Source organism: Pteropus vampyrus, unplaced genomic scaffold (genome assembly GCF_000151845.1).
Source record: "Pteropus vampyrus isolate Shadow unplaced genomic scaffold, Pvam_2.0 Scaffold516, whole genome shotgun sequence".
Lineage (NCBI taxonomy): Eukaryota > Metazoa > Chordata > Mammalia > Chiroptera > Pteropodidae > Pteropus > Pteropus vampyrus.
The window spans coordinates 1149980-1167171 of record NW_011889297.1 but is presented as its reverse complement, the minus strand read 5'-3'; the positions used below and the strand labels follow the sequence as shown (position 1 = coordinate 1167171).

At 37.6% G+C, this 17192-nt stretch overlaps 1 protein-coding gene across 5 annotated transcripts in view; it reads left to right on the top strand.

The window, feature by feature from the left end:
• MTMR8 (myotubularin related protein 8) overlaps positions 1 to 17192 on the top strand; it is a 144471-nt gene that overhangs the window by 44032 nt on the left and 83247 nt on the right. For all 5 annotated transcript variants that reach the window (XM_023525021.1, XM_023525020.1, XM_023525022.1 and 2 more), the window contains 4 exons: positions 8376 to 8501; positions 9372 to 9421; positions 12426 to 12626; positions 14926 to 15054. In XM_023525021.1, the coding sequence (XP_023380789.1) occupies positions 8376 to 8501; positions 9372 to 9421; positions 12426 to 12626; positions 14926 to 15054 (506 nt within the window). The remainder of the gene's footprint in view (positions 1 to 8375; positions 8502 to 9371; positions 9422 to 12425; positions 12627 to 14925; positions 15055 to 17192) is intronic.

Below are 17192 nucleotides of genomic sequence, written 5' to 3'. Positions count from 1 at the left end.
AATTCAGCTCTGCTACTAATTTACTGTGTACCTTGGCAAATCTCATCCCTTCTCTGGGCCTCAGTTTCTTCATCTGTAAAACAAGGTAGTTGGACTAGAGTGTAATGTTATAATTTTGGGGGGCCCACAGAATCCTTTGGAAATATGATTTTCCCCCTGGAAAAATGTACATATGGCTATGTGTGCATAAAATGGATCTTCATACCCCAAATTAAAACCTCTTAGATGATCTCTAATGGTCCTTCCAGCTCAAATACTCTGTTGTATTTTTGTGTTGATTCTAAGGTATCAAGTGGAAGTATGAGTGGGTGTAAAATAAATGCAGAACTTGTGTATCTATGGGTATTCAGAGCTCTGAGTATTAAACAGACATTTTTAACTTCTTTCTGTAGGTCTGCCTCTGAATGCAGTCCAGGCAGGCTTCATCACTCAGTCATGGTGACTCACTTATTTTCTGACCTCCAGAGCCTTGGCCTCTGTATCATTTGTTAGGTGATGAAAAAGAAGAAGAAATTAAGAGTATACATTTTGTTGTTTTGAAGTTTTGTTTATAGATATATTCCTACATGACAGCTCTCCCTCTTCATCTCACCCCTGTTATTTGATAGAAGTAAAGAAAAGGAGAGAATGACTTTTTACCCATCTGCTGTCATTTTCTACCTTAAAGATCCATCCGTAATGCTTTTTCGTTTTCCTAGTTTTGTTGCCTACATTTTTTTAGTTATATGTTATTAATGTTACTATGTGAGCCCTTTGGTTGTTTCAAGCCCACTGTTCTAACCATTCTTCATATTGTTCCTTTTTCACATGTCTTATATCCATACATCTATATTCCCTTCTCTGAAGCTGACTTCATTAGACAAAGAGAGTGAGGATTGAGAAGAGGGATCAATTTAATAGACAGTGCAATCTTATAAATATTGTTGATTTAAAATGAATGGATGAAAAAGATAGACTTGGGATTTCACAATTATCCTTTGCTCCCCATTTCATTTCCACCACCACCTTACCCCAAGCTTGAAAACTCAGTCAGCCTTGAATTCTCTCTTTTCCTCCAGCTGGCAGTTGCCTACTCCTATCAGCTGTACCTCAGAAGTCATTCTTTTCTTTTTTTTTTAACAATTATTTATTTTTCTTTTTTTCTTCGCTTTTTATTTTTTTATTTCATTTAATTTTTTTTCAATTCGAGTTGACAGAAATGTTTCTCATCTATCATTTCTTCCTAGTCTCTACTGCTACTTCCCTAGTTAAGACATTCATCATCCCTTGCTTAAAGTACTATAATAACTTCCTAACTTGTTCACTTTTTACTAATTTGCGTTTTTCTTAGTTACTCCTCAGTTTGACCACCAAATAGCTTCTAAAGTCATCTTTCTTTAGTACATCTGATAATATCACTTTAAGCTCAGATCCTCCAGTGGCTCCCCATTGCCTATAAAATCCTGGCAAAAGTGAACTTCTTATTTTCAAAAACACTATAATACCCCTCCCTCTCTCTCTTTCTCTCTCATCATCTTATTTTTTTTTTCCTCATGACAAAGGTTGTATCTGTACATTATCAAAGAAGTAAACATTTCAGAAATATATAACATCAAATGTAAATGTTCCCTTTAGTTTGCCCCACAGCATATACATCATTGTTAATAGTTTAAGGTGTATGCCTCTAGATCAGCACTATTTGAACTTTCTGTGATAGAAATGTTCTAGATCTATACTAATACAATAACTACTAGGCACATTTGGCAATTGTACATTTGAAATGTAGCTAGAGAGACATAAACTGAATTTTAAATTTTATTTAATCTTGGTGAACTTGAATTTAAATTGCCACTTTTAGCTAGTGACTACCATATTGGACAGTTCAGCTCTAGAGTTTTTCAACATACATACTTACATATTATTACTATTATTTTGTAAAAATGCTGGTTTACTGTGCATATTGTTTTGCATCTGACTTTTTATGCTTAATGTATGATGAACATTTTCCAGGTCATTTCAGTCAGCACTACTTCATTCTTTTCAATGACTGTATCATGTTCCAATTTGTGAATTTACCATAGTCCTCTCTTAATGGACAATTCAGTTATTCTCATTTTTTTGTTTGTTTGTTTTTCTTTGTTTTTTTTTGTTTTTTTATAAATGCAGGCATTATTGTACCAAATACTCTTGAATATATATCTTTATATGTGTGGACATTTTTTAGAAGTAGATTTTCTGAGTCAAAGAGTATGAATATTTCAAACTTTACTAGAAGTGGCAAAATTATCCTTCAAATAGGTCACATCAGTTTCCATTCCCATCAACAATGCCTAATTCTCTACATTGCCAGTAATGGTTATCATCAGTCTTTTTAATTTTTGCCAATAGGTGATGTATTTTATATCATGTTTTAATTTGAATTTCTTCAAACATTAGTGAAATAGAGCATCTTTTCCTATCCACCAGTGACTTTTCACTTTATTTGGACCCCTAAGGAAAATATAGTTGCTACTTTCAGGCCTCAGACACTACCTGAGATGTCTGGTTAACTGAGAAGTTAAAAAGGTTGGGAAACTTTTTTCCAGATATCTCTAACTCTTATATCACCTGCAACCTAACTATCCTTCTAGGAATATCATTTCTTTTGTACCTTCTACTATAAAGGTTACTTATTTTCCCACATCCCATGAATCACAGGGCCTATGGCAGGTATAGTATTTCCCTTACTCCTTAAAAAATTCCTTCTTCCTTTCTTGTCTATTTTACTTAGCTATACTTCTGTACCTCTCTTAGTTACTCTCTCTTCTCCATTAAGGACTTTGGGAATATCCTTACTACCTTTCTCTCCATCCTAATTCTTCCTCTCCTCCCAGGAGATTTGATTGTCCTTATACAATCTATTGACCACTTGGCACTGATAGTTCTTTGAGCTTTTATACTCCAGTTCTCACACTCTTACACCAGCTAGCCTGGTTCCTCTGTCCCATGGAGACCTATACACTTTTAACTCCTCTTTTTCCACCTTTTCCCCTATTCTTCCCTCTCTAGCCAAGACCTAGTAGTATAACACTTCATCTGTTCCAACTTGCCCCATATCCTTCCACTTTACCTGCCCTGCTAATCCAAGTCGTTCTCTACGTTCTCTGCTCTTACACCTTGACTACTAAACATCGCTACAAAGAAATAAATCCCATAGCTATGTTAATTGGTATTATATAGGTTTATGTTCCATCATCTTAGCTGTAGTCCTGTAGTCTTAGGGCCACTTAGCAGTCACTTTGTGTCCCTGGTTGGGTACCAATTCTGTTCCACCAAGCAGCTATTCCTAATTTGTACCTGCTTTCAAGCTGGATACACCACTATTACTCCTGTCTCTATAAGTACATATTCGAAAATGCTTCCTTCTTCATGGAAAAATTAAGGACATCTCTCATCTTCCACTAACTGTCATGACCAGCTTTTTCTTTTTTTAAAATTTTTCCCGGCTTTATTGAAATATAATAGACAATTAGTTGCTCATATTTACATTGTACAATTCAATGAGATTTTTTTTCAATTATAGGTGGTATACAATAATATACCAGTTTCAGTTGTACAACCTAGTAATCAGAGATCCGCATAACTCGCAAAACGATCATCCCACTGATTCTAGTACCCCTACATATTTATTACATTATTAATCATCATCCCACTGATTCTAGTACCCCTTACATATTTATTACATTATTAATCATCTTCTCCATGTTATATTCTACATCTCCAGGTCTATTCTGCAGCTATCCATTTGTACCTCTTAATCCCTTTGCCTTTTTTTCCCACCCTGCAACCTGCTTCCCATCTAGCAGCACTCAAAGTATTCTCTGTAACTATGAGTCTATTACTGCTTTTTTTGTTGTTATTTGTTCCATAGATTCCACATGTACATGAAATCATGTGATACTTGTCCCTCTCTATCCTTCCCATTTCATTCAGTGCAATGCCCTCTAGGTCCATCAAGGCAATATCTTTCACCATCCCCTTCCTTTTAGTCTGTGTGTATCTTTTAATCTGAAGCGAGTCTCTTGTACACAGCATATGTAGGGGTCATGTTTTCTTATTCATTTAGCCACTCTATCTTTTGGTTGGAGCACTTAATTATTTTCCATTTGAGGTACTTGTTGATAGGAATGTTGTTATTACCATTTTTTATTCCTGTTTTTGACGCATGTATTTTCTTCTTAAAGAAGTCCCTTCAAAATTTCTTGTAATACTGGCTAGGTGTTGATAAATTCTTTTAGATTATTTTTGTCTAGGAAGCTCATTATCTGTCCTTCAACTCTATATGATAGCTTTGCTGGATAAAGTATTCTTGGTTTTAGACCCTGGACTTTCATCACTTTGAATATTTTGTGCCAAGCCCTTCTGTCCCGCATAGTTTCTTTTGAGAAATCAGCTGCCAATCTTATGGGTGCTCCCTTGTAACTAATTGCTTTTCTCTTGCTACTTTTAAGATTCTCTCTTTGTATTTAACCTTTGACATTTTCATTATGATGTGTCTTGATGTGGGCCTCCTTGGGTTCCTCTTTCTTTGGACTCTCTGAGGTTCCTGGGGTTGTATGTTTACTTCCTTCACCAGGTTACATCATTATTTCTTCAAATAGCTCTTCAACATCTTATTTTCCTTGGATACCTCTATGACATGATAATTTTTACATTTAGTAGTGTCCCATAGGCTCCTTACATTATTATTATAGTCTTGGCTTCTTTTTCCTTGCCATTATGAGTGAGTGTCCTTGGCTCCCCCATCTTCTGTATCAGTGGTTCAATCCTCTTCTTTATCCACTCTGTTTTTTCCATCTAATATACTCTTCCTCTCAGATAATGTGTTCTTCATTTCTGACCGTTTCTCTTTTATGATTTCCATTTCCATTTTTATGTTTTTTATCTCTTTGTAAAAGTTCTCACTGAATTCATCTATACTTCCCCTAAGTTTATTGAGCATCTTTATAACCAGGTGTTTCGAACTCTGCATCTGTTAGATTGCTTGACTTCATTCTTGCTGGATCTCAGTTCTGTTCTCTCATATGGTTTCTGTTTCTTTGATTCCCATTTTGGCTGACTTTCTGCGTCTTTTTCTATGTACTAAGCAAGGCTCTTAAGTCTCCCACTCTTACTAGCGTGGCTTTGTTTGATATGTGACCAGTAGCACAGTCCTTAGAGGGGTTCAGCTGCAGGATAAGGTTAGCCTCAGCCTATACCACTCCCGGTCTACCTGTTAAGATTCAGCAAGCAATCCGCAGATGCGGTGCATATAGTTGCCTCAAAAGGCCACACCAGAAACCAAGGCCAGCTGACAGTAGTGTGAGTCTTGGCTCCGCTCAGCAAGTAGCACCTGACTCTCCAAGGATACACCTGTATGTTGCTTGGGACAGGCCGTGTGTTGGGGAAGGTGGAGTTTCAGGGAATCCTTCTGGTGGAGCGACCTCTGTTTTCCAGTTTGATGATGTGTCAGCTTTGGTGGTGCTGCATCCACACACTGGGAAGGGAGAAGGTTCACAGAGGAACAATGGATACCGCCAGCACTTCTATCCAGGAGAGACCCTAGCCTGTGGCCCTCACTCCGAAAACTCATGTTCCCCTGTAAATCCCTGGTGCCCACCTCACAGCCGAACTTGCAGTGTTGCTCAGAGTGAGCAGGTCCGTCACTGTGAAAGTTTGCTCATGGACATGGCCCCTTTAAGAGGTGCCTGCAGCTGCCACTGCTATGGCCTCCGTCCCATTCAGCTGCTGGGGACCGGGCAGCCTCATGTCCTCGCCCTGTCCTACCTCCTCCCGTTGCAGGGTGATTTCTTATTTCTCTCCCTAGTTGTAGGGCTTTTTCATCTAGATCCCAGGCGACTTTCCTTGCTGTTTGCTCTGTGATTCTGTCACAACTTTGAATTGCTCGCAAGAGGGATGAACAAAGCCTCTATCATCTGCGCCACATTTTTCTCCCATTTACCAGCTTTTTTGGGTCTCCTTGCTGTCTTGGAAAACGGTGCCCTATCTTTTGTGTAAGACTAAGCCCTTTACCTGTATTTCAAATCTCATTTCCTACTCCTTCTAGGAACCTCTTTCTCCTATATTTTCAACCTAATCCTTTCAGCTGGCTTCATCCCTCAGAAATACGCTCAAATACTTTCTCATTCCTAAAGAAAAAGTACTTTTCTTATCCTATTCTAGCTAGTGTCCTCTTTCCTCTTGGTTAGAGCTTTCTTGAAAGTAGTTGACCTTCCCTATGAGCACTTCCTCACCTCCCTTTACTCCAGTTCACTGTGATCCGATTTCCGTATACCATTACTACTAGTGCTCTTGCTGAGGTCACTAATGACCCCTTACTTGTCAAATCTAAGGGTAACTCTTTAATCTTTGTTCTGTTTTGACCTCTTTGCTGTATTTGGCACTGTTAACCCCTTTCTCTTTGAACCATTTTTGTAGTCCTGGCTTTAAAGCAACTACTCCTTCATGGTTCTCTTTCTACCTTTCAAGATGCTTTTTCACAAGCTGACTCCTATAATATCCCCTCTTCCTCTCCTTTTCCTTTAAAAGTCACTGCTTTTTCAGGTCTTTCCTTTTCTTACTTTGGTCTCTGCCTGGACAGCACCATTCATGCCCATGGTTTCCACTACCATCTCTGTTCATACAGTGATCAAGTCTACACTCTGGCCCAGCTTCCTCCCTTTTCTGGGCTTCAGACCCACACATGCAATTTTCCACTCTGTTCTCCATTGGATGTTCCTCAACTACCTCAGACTCACCATGGCCCAAACTGAAATCTTCTTACCTGTTTCCAACATCAACTAAAACTTGTTTCCTCTTCTATGTTCACTATTCAGATTCATGGCGCTATCATTCACTGAGTTACTAAGCCACACATTTCAGAGTCATCTTTGATTCCTCTCCTTCATCCCATCTCCATTTTCATTCTTAACATCCCTCTTCTCCTTTTCAGCCCTACTACTACTACCTTAGTTCAAGCCCTCATTGCCTTTCACAATTTTAGTAGCACTCTGACTGATCTTCCTAATTCCAAACTCATGTCCTCGCTATCCATTCTCTTTATTGTCACCATAGTGAGCACATCTTATCATGGCATTCCTCTGTTTTTAACACCTCGGTGGCTCCCCTTTACACCAGATAAAATGCACACTTGTCAGTCTGACCCTTGCCCTCCTGGGCAGGCCTGTCTCTCCTCACTCCTTCACTCCCAGCTTAGCCTCAGACATTACCAAGGTAACTAAGAGTTCTTCACCTATGTCATACCTCATTGCCTTTCTACATGTTGTTGTGTTGTACCCCCTGCCTGGAATGTCTTTTCCTCATCCATCTGACAAATGCCTAATCATTTGATAAGCCTACTTCAGTTGTCTCCTCTTTGGTTATTTTGTGTCTTTGTTGTACCTGGTGTGTATACTTTTATTGTTTTAGTTATCATTGGTTTGTAGTTGTTCATGTAAGTGTTTGTCTTCTTTGTATCTCCAGTACATACCATAGTATTTCTTGTATAGTCACTCAGTAATTATTAGCTAGGTGGGTGGATGAATAAATGTGTAATAAATTAATTTCATTCTCCTTCCTCACCTGAGGAAATGTTACTCTTAAAGGCTCAGGATTTCCTGGTTCCTTCAAAAGGATATAGTTATTATACATTACACTATAGCAGCAGTTGTTTCACTGTATTGTATTTATTTGTTTACATTTGCTCACCCTAGTTTATGAACTCCATGAAGGCAGAAACTGTGTCATGTCTTTGTATCTATAATTTCTAACCACATACTTGGCACAGAGAGATATGATACGTTATTAAGTGTTAGAATGAATAAATGAATGCTCCATATCTATCAATTGTCAAATTGCCAAGACTGGGTAACTGCCCAGACCTTACATCATTCTGAAAGTACGGAAACTGACCTAAGACAGATAAACCTCTCTATCTTATGTCAAAAGGATTTAAGTTAGTAAGATTAAATGTCTACAGACTCCAGAGGAAATCATTGTCAAGTCTGGGGTTGGAATGCAGAACTGTCCTATCTGTGTTTTGGGGCAGAATTCTTCCTCTTGCCCACCCTTCTCTCTCAGAGTCGATTCTTGTCTTCTTCAGAGGTTTTGGGAATTTAGAACTTTCTTTTCTTTTTACCCTGACTCATATATTGTTTGTTTGATTTTATTCTCCTGTTAGGTAAACTCTCCTTCTCCTGTTGCATGCCTTTATTTTCTTTTTCATTACCCACAGAGGATACTGATATTATGAGAAAAAAAAATAATATAGTCCAGTAAGACCAGGTTCTCTGTATTGTAGGCATTTGGCAACCCTATTTATTAACCCAATATACTATGCAAAATGTGTTTATGCTACTTTTTGCCTCTTGTCTTCACAGGCAGTGAAGGGAGAAAAGGCTAGTGTTTTAGTCCACTGTTCTGATGGGTGGGACCGCACAGCACAAGTCTGCTCTGTGGCTAGCATTCTCCTAGATCCATTTTACAGGACATTCAAAGGTCTCATGGTAAGAGAGCAAGCAATAGTATTTTACTTTGCATGAGTGATAGATTGTGGATAAATCAAAAAGAACTCTCAACCAACTTGTTTTCTACAAGAAGGTGTTCCAAATCTACAAAAGTGGCCCTGTTTTTCAGTTTAGCTTCTTTCTACTAAATTAGGCATTTACAGTCTATATACTTTCTGATGTACATTCTTACCTATCAGAAGGTAAGTTGTATTGATAGATGTAATAAAATGCTGTAAAGGGTAGGAGAGACTCAAAAAGTTTGCAGAGCAGAGTGGATGGATGACTATCAAATAGACTGTCTCATGGGTTCATCATCTTCAACATGTCAGCCATTTGGATGTCAGACTCATGATTATTTTTTGATGCTGAATCCAAGGCTTCTTAGTTGATCTTCCTAAAAAAAGAACACATCGGAGTTTAGCCTCATTATTTGGAAATGCCTTTTTTTTTTTAAGTGGTTGAAAATAGGTTTGTACCAAGATTTGTTCTTGGTATAAACCCAAGCACTGATTTTGGAGTTCTGCTTCTTAATAGGTTGAATTTAATATCATGTTTATCAGGTTTGCATTTAGCTGTGGCTCAAATGGCTTGTCACACATCATGTAAAGGCTAAAAGAAATCCGACACTGGATACAAGTCCAGTATAATTTCTCCTGAGAGCATTTGAAATTTGAAGGCGGCCTGTATAGGCCTTTAAAGGAAATGCAAGTTACTTACTTAGTTATCATTTGGAAAATTTATTTATTATCAGCCCATCTCAAACTTGTACAACATCCATTTCAGGAAAGTGTTTTGATATTTTTATATGTATGGTTAATTCATTTTATGATGTCTAATGCAAACTTTTCTTTTTGTATAAAAATGAAGATTCTGATAGAGAAAGAATGGATATCCATGGGCCACAAGTTCTCCCAAAGGTAAAAATATCCTCACTTTAAAGGAGGCGGTCATTAAGGTGAGGTTTATCGAAACCCAGTATGTTCCTGTGTATGAAGGAACAGTGAGTTAAACATGGTATAAATCTCTTTTCATCAGGAAACAAGTGTTCCAGACACTATGCTAGGGTACTAGGGTTACAAAGGTCTATCTCTGCCTTCGAAGTGTGCAAATGATTATTTCAAGTTGTTAAATGTTTCAGGGAAGAACAAGGCATCACAGGACACAAAGAATAAAGTGCTTATATCTGCTTGAAGAAGTCAGGATAGGTGTTCAAGAATAGGCAGCATTTAAAGATGAATTTTTGGGAATGGATAGGAGTTTGCTAGACAGAATAGTGGGATGAGGAGGGCATTCAGGCAGAGAGAATAATACATAAGACAATGCACCTTTTAACCTTTTGTAAGGAAAAAGACAGATGCTTTTTTCTGTTCTTTAGTAAGGAAGGGGTGGTGCCAGGGTTTGCATTCATCTAGTGTGTGCTATGAGCCTAACAGCCTCTCTGAGGCTTTACCTATGTTATCAGAACAATCCATGAATATTTACCAAATACCTAACAATGTGCTGTATACTATATCAGACACTGAGCCAGTACCAAAGACACATAAAATGTTTTACTCTCAGAGAAATTATAATTCAGGTCATATTCTCCTCCATTGGTGTATATCTATTTAATTTCATTTGGTTGCCACTCTCTAGCAATTTGGGTCCATCTATTCATTCTTCCTTTATCAACAAACATTGGGCCAGACAGTATGCCTGGTTTTAAGAAGACTATTTTGACTCAGATATGGTCTCTGAAAATCAATGACAGTATATTATAATAAGTGCTAAGACAAAGGTAAACATAAACAAAAGAACCTAACCCATACTGGGACAAAGAAGGCTACCTGAAATTAGTGACACTTTAGAACATTAAAGAATATAAGATTAAAGATTTGAGACAGTGAGTGTTTGGTAGAATAAGGCTCCTGAGGAGAAAAGAAGTAAAAGCTACAGTTCACATGAAAAGACTAGCATGAGCTATTACTAAGAACACCTCTTCCATGAAGACTGGATAGAAAGACAGGCAGTGAAGGAACTAAGCGTGTGAGTGTCAGAGACAGCAGTTAGTTATTTTTACTTGATGGCCTTGGTCTTTTCCAGTGATATTGTAGACACCAGTTTCAAAAAAAGTTAGGGGTTTGAGACGATAGCTTAAAATTTGTAACTGCTGTAAGGATGATGGGAAAACAGTATCAAGGACATACATAAAGATTATTTGAGAGCAATTAAGTTCTAACTGAATTCAGAGACTTAATTTTATTTTTTATTTTTTTCCCCTCTTTAATCCCCCACCACACTTCCACCCCTGACCTATGGATGTTGCTGTTTCCCCTTAAGAACTGGATCTCTGAAGTCGGGGCATCTCCTCCCACATGCTACCAGCATGTACACGGGGCCTGGTGTACCTGGGGGGCCTGGTGCACCTGGGGTATGGTCTGTGGCTCCACGCGAGGTGCGAACTCAGGACCTTCTGCATGTAAAGCAGATGTGCTAACCACTACACTATGGAGCCACCCCCGGAGACTTAATTTTAAATGGCATCAGTTTGCATGGTTTTATAATATTCTCAAGCAGCATCCATCAGTCAGGATCTGTGAGCAGAGAACATAGCTTTTTCAGTTCATCTGTAGTTGGATTTTGAAGGAGAATAATGACAATAAAGATCAGAAAGTTAGAGAAAATGGAGAAAGAATGGTTGATGGGGCAGACCATATAGTATAGGCTGGATAAGTACAAAAGGGAAGGAATCTGGCAGATTGAGAGGTTCAGAGATGAGGACTGGAGGAGGTGAGATGAGCAGCCTTTGGAAATATATGGTGGTCAGAGTAGGATATTGAGATTAAAATTTCAAAATGGAGCACGAACCTCTAGGTAACTTCAAGAGCCAGCTTATGGTCATTGATATGGGAGACTGATAGTAGAGTAGAGATAAAGATCCATGAAGATAATTGGATTTGAGTTAGTTAAGGAACCCTCTAAGCCAGTGTAGGTCATCTGCATTGACTCCAAATATGACTTAAGACAGGAGTCAGAATCTTCAGAAAACTTGGAGAAGTGACTCACAGATTGGTAGGAGACAACACTGAGGAAGGGCAAGTTAGTATAAGGTAAATGATGTGACCCATAATGGAAGTGGTTTTAAGAGAGTGAAAGAAATAATAGAAAGCAGTGGTAGGAACAAAGAGAAAGCTGATCCCACCTCTGCCCTGTTTGAGGGTTATGATATTTGGAGAGTAGAATGGTGGGCATTTTCCATTTGATTTGGGCCCTAGGGAGAACTGGTGTCCTTGTTGAGACATATTTTTGTTAAATCAGAAGGTAAAACATACAATGTAGAAGCTGAGGATGCTGTTTTTGTTTCCAGTAGAATAGGGTTCCCAGTGAATGGTAAGAGTTGGTAGAAAGGGCATCATGGGGGAGGCATTAAACAATTCTAGGATGAAGTTTGTTCATTTAGTAAATGTTTATTAAATACTTATTTTGTGTTAAGAACTGTACAGTAAACAACATAGATCTAGTTCTTACCCAGAATTAAAAGTGGCTATTTAAATTTAAATTTAAATTAAGTACTACAGTTAAAAATTTGGTTCCTTAATCACAAAAGCTGCATTTTAAGTGCTTAATAGTTAGTGACTACCATATTGGACAATAGATATATGGAACATTCTGTCATTGCAGAAAGTTCTATTGTAGAGAGGGTATAAGAGGAGTTAGAATAGATGATCAAAAGGTTTACAATCTGGATGATGGTGAAGGATGACAGTGGCTAATAGGTCTGTTGAGATTAGCAAGTATTGAATTCCAGGTGGCATTTTAGCATGAGGTGTTTATTTGCTAATGCCAACAGAGACCAAAGGTAATCTTATTATAGCCTGTTCCAAACAGCGTAATCCTTGATGTTAACTGTTGTCTTTCTTTACCTTTATTTGCATCTCTCAGATGTGGCCATCTCAATGGGGACTCTAAAGAAGTATCTCCTGTCTTCACTCAGTTCCTAGACTGTATCTGGCAGTTAATGGAACAATTTCCTTGTGCCTTTGAGTTTAATGAAATCTTCCTGCTGGAGATCCATGATCATGTTTTTTCTTGCCAGTTTGGGAACTTCCTTGGAAACTGCCAGAAGGATCGGGAAGATCTAAGGTAAATTCAGTTTGTGAGAAAATATTGACTAGGGAGAGGGGGTCAGTGCAAAAGGAATGTACCCACCACCCTGAATTTTGGACAGCAGTTTAGGAAAGGGGAGGAATGACAACAGTAAAAATAACTTTTGAAGCATAAAGCACTCAGTGTTTGTGTGGAAATTACTCAGAACCTCAGATTCCTAATTGGTAAAACAGATACTAATACCTACATTTTGGAGCTATCATGAAGAACCAATAAAAAATGGATGTGCAAGGACTTTGTAAAGAATCAATTACTGTGTAGGACTGAGTAGTTATTATCTGCAGGCCTTCATCACTCATATCAGAGACCACAAAATGGCAGCTCATAATCCAAATAAACCTGGCTCAACAGGTATGCTTTGTTCAGTCTGTGGAATATTTTTTAAACTATGAATTAGTTGTCAACATTTTAATATCAGGTTATTTCACATAAAAATATAGTTATTTTAGGACTTTGTCCTAAATAGAAAAGCAGTTTTGCCAAGATATTCTGAAACATCAAAAGCTCTGGCAACACTGGACCTGTGTTTTCTCATGGCCATAATCAACTAGAGCTGAATAGTAGATGCTTAACTTGGATGAGGCACTCACTCTTGTTTGTTTGCCACAGCTCTCACCACTCCCTATAGTTTATTCTCAACCAATTTCTAATGTTATCTTCCTAGCTCCTGTAGATAGTTGGATTTGTACCCGACTTAAACTCTAATATCCCCACAATATCCAAAGCATAAATGCTTTTTGAGGTTGACATGATAGAGTTGCTGTTAGCAGTGTTCTTGTTTTAGAGATAAAGAAATAGACAGGGAAGTAGCTATCTCACAACCCACTCTTCATTCACAGCTGTTGATTGAATAGCAGTTAGCTCAAGTTCTCAGGCCCTTCTATAACATATCCTGGATGAAATCACCTCTCTATCTCTTCCTTTTGCAACCAGACATTTCTTACCCTCTCCCCAAATGCTTTTAGACACATTCATTCTGTCTAGGCATTAAAACCTAAGATATTTTCCATATTCCTTTTCCACCTCTTAAAATGAGGCTAATATATCCTAGACCCATTCCCCATACAAATCTGAATCTCCATGTAAAAGTACAAAAGTTGAAAAATTTAACACATTAAAATAGTGATTACTTAAAATAAACAGAAGTATCATTCATTCATGAAAGAAAAAGCATCGGTTCTAGAATCAGACCTAGGTTCAGATTTTGACTGTGTTACCTGTACTAGCAATGTGAACTTTAGCAAATTAATTATCTCGTTTTCCTATTACTAAATTGGGAATAAAATATCATAAAATTTAATGAGGTATTTTAGGTAGAGTCCAGAACAGTGTTTGACACATAGTAAATACTCGATAAATATTAGTTACCTTACCTCTGCAAGATTTTTTTTTTTAACTAACAACAAATGAGAGACATATACAGGGCCTTTGACTTTACTGGAATGGTCTGAGGTTTAGAAAAGTTACAAGACTACAATTTTAGGTCCTACCACCCATGCTACTCCTCTTTGTTCTCTTTCTTGAAACAATGTGTGCAAATGACCTTCCCATGCATGATTACACAGGAGTTCTTGTTGGGGACCAGTGGGGATCCCCGCTTTTTGAGGCTACTTTGCTTGGTGAGCAAGGTCCTGTGGTCTCAACGAACACATGAGAATTAGTCTTACGATACAAATTTCACAGTCTTTAGTTGCCCACCTAGGATAACTCACAAATATTTGCCGATATAAATTACCAATTGTCTTTCTCCGTCTTAAACCTTCTGGGAGGAAGAGAAGCTGGCTTGAAATAAAATGAAGTATAGAAAAACCAGAAATTCACCCTCTAGGCTGTCTGTTAACTTACCAGAATTTTAAAAACAATTCCAGATTTTCAAAAAATGGAAAGGTGATAAATTTATAGAATCCTACATTCATAATAGACCTTAGGGGTCATATTATATGAATGAGAAGACAGGCCCAGAAAAAGCTAGGATTATTACTAAGATCACATAGCTACTCCACAGCAGAAGGCTTATTAGCATCTCCTGCTCTCTAGTGTGGAACTGTCTAACTTCTGATTCATTTTAAAAATGGATAAATTGAAGTCAGATAATTCATTATACTATCAATGCTCATTAGCCACTTATTTCATTTTCTTTCTATTATATCTTGTTGCTCTGTCTTGAGTTGGGTTACTTGTTAGTAAAATTTGGCTGATTATCAAGTTCAGCAGAACTATTGAGATTACTTGCTTGCTGCTTTTAATTTTTTGGCTTTTTTTTCTTTTTCAACAGAGTCTATGAGAAAACCCATTCTCTGTGGCCGTTCTTGGTTCAGAGGAAACCAGACTTCAGGAACCCTCTCTATAAAGGCTTCACTATGTATGGGGTGCTCAGTCCTAGTACTGTGCCCTACAACATTCAGTAAGTTCTTAGACTGTCTCTTCCTTTCTTACAGGAAGCTCTAGGGCGTCAGCTGCTTTGCCTCTCCTTATATAACTGTCATCATCTCCACAAGCCTAACTGTGGAGTATGACACTCTCTCCAGATCACCCATTCCTTGCTACATCTGAAAACAAGACCACACTCCTTTCAGGTTTCAGGGCTTGCTTAGGGAAATAATAGTTTATTTATAGTAGTACAACCAGTCAGGATGTAGGTTGCTTCATTCCTCTTGATCTTTCTTTATATCTTCCTCTTCTTTCCCATCCTTTTCCCCAACATAGAGAAGGAAAGACAGAAATGGGAAGTGTTGGTATTGTTCATTATACTTTTCCAAAAGAGTATAAATACAGGCTGCTGTTCTCACCACAACTTAATGAAGTACGAGACAGAGCATAATGTTTATTAGCTCGAATAGTTTATTCAGCGTATTCCTTAGGATTTTGTATATGTAAGATCATGTTGTTTCTGAATAGAGATTGTCTTATTATTCCTTTCCAATTTGGATACCTTTTATTTTTTTTGCAAAATAGCCTTCTTTAGAACTTCCCAGAGTATTCTTTTTTAATTTCATATGACTTCTTTGATTAGTTGATTGGTTAAGCATGTGTTGCTTAATTTGCACACACTTGTGAATTCTCCACTTTTCTTTTTGTTATTGTAATTGATTTCTAACTTTATTCCATTGTGGTCAGAATACATACTTTGAATTTCAGACTTTTAAAATTTATTAAGACTGTTTTAAAACCTTACATGTTATGTCCTGGAGAATATCTATTTTGCAAATGATGTGTAATCATTTAAGAAGAATATGTGCTTTGCTGTGTTTAGGTATAGTGTTCTATAAATGTCTCATAGTCTAGTGAGTATTAATATTGTTCAAGTCCTCTATTATCTTTTTTTAAATGTATTTTTAATTATTTTTTGTGACATTGTTTAACAAAATCCAGTAAGATTCAGGTGTACAATTCAATAATAAAGCATATATATATATTGCATTGTGTTCCTCTCCCATAGTTAGATTTCTTTCTGTTACCACATATTTGACCCCTTTTACCCCACCTACCACCCTGCTCCCCCACCCTCTAGTAACCACTAGTCTGTGGTCCATGTCCATGAGTCTGTCTGTCCTGTTCACTTCTTGCTTTTAGGTTTATATCCCACATATAGGTGACATCACGTGGTTTTCAACTTTTTCTGTCTGGCTTATTTTGCTTAGCAAGATTATCTCAAGGTCCATGCATGTTGTCACAAATGGCAATATTTCGTCTCTTCTTATGACCGAGTAACATTTCATTGTATATAGGTACCACAGCTTCTTTATCCAGTCATCTATCGTAGGACATTTCGGTTGCTTCCATGTCCTGGCCACTATGAATAATGCTGCTATGAACATTGGTGCACAAATATCTTTTTGGATATGAGTTTTCAAGTCTTTGGGATAAATACCCAGTAGAGGGATTGCTGGATCATATGGTAGATCAATTCTTAGTTTTTTGAGGAACCTCCATACTGTTTTCCATACCGGCTGTACCAGTTTGCAGTACCACCAACAGTGTATGAGGGTTCCTTGTTTTCTGCATTCTCTCCAACACTTATTACTTGTCCTGTTGATAACAGCTATTCTAACAGGTGTGAGATGGTATTGCATTGTGGTTTTGATTAGCATTTCGCTGAGAGCTAGCTATATTCAGCCTCTTTTCATACGTGTGTTGGCTATTTGTATTTCTTCTTGAGTGAAGGGTCTGTTCAGGTCCTCTGCTCATTTTTTGACTGGATTGTTTGTTGTTGTTATTGAATTGTGTGACTTCTTTATATATTTTGGATGTTAGGCCCTTATTGGAGGCATTTCTTGCAAATATATTTTTCCATTCCGATGTTTATCTCTTTACCTTGTAGATGGTTTCTTTTGCTGTGCAGAAGCTTTTTAGTTTGATGTAGTCCCATTCATTTATTTTAGCTTCTATTTCCCTTGCCATTGAGGTCAAATTCATAAAATAGTTCAAGGTCCTTGAGTTTAGTTCCTGTGTTTTCATTATGTAATTTATTGTTTCAGGTTTTATATTCAGTTAATTTTGGTGTGTGGTGATAGACAGCAATCTATTTTCATTCTTTTGGAG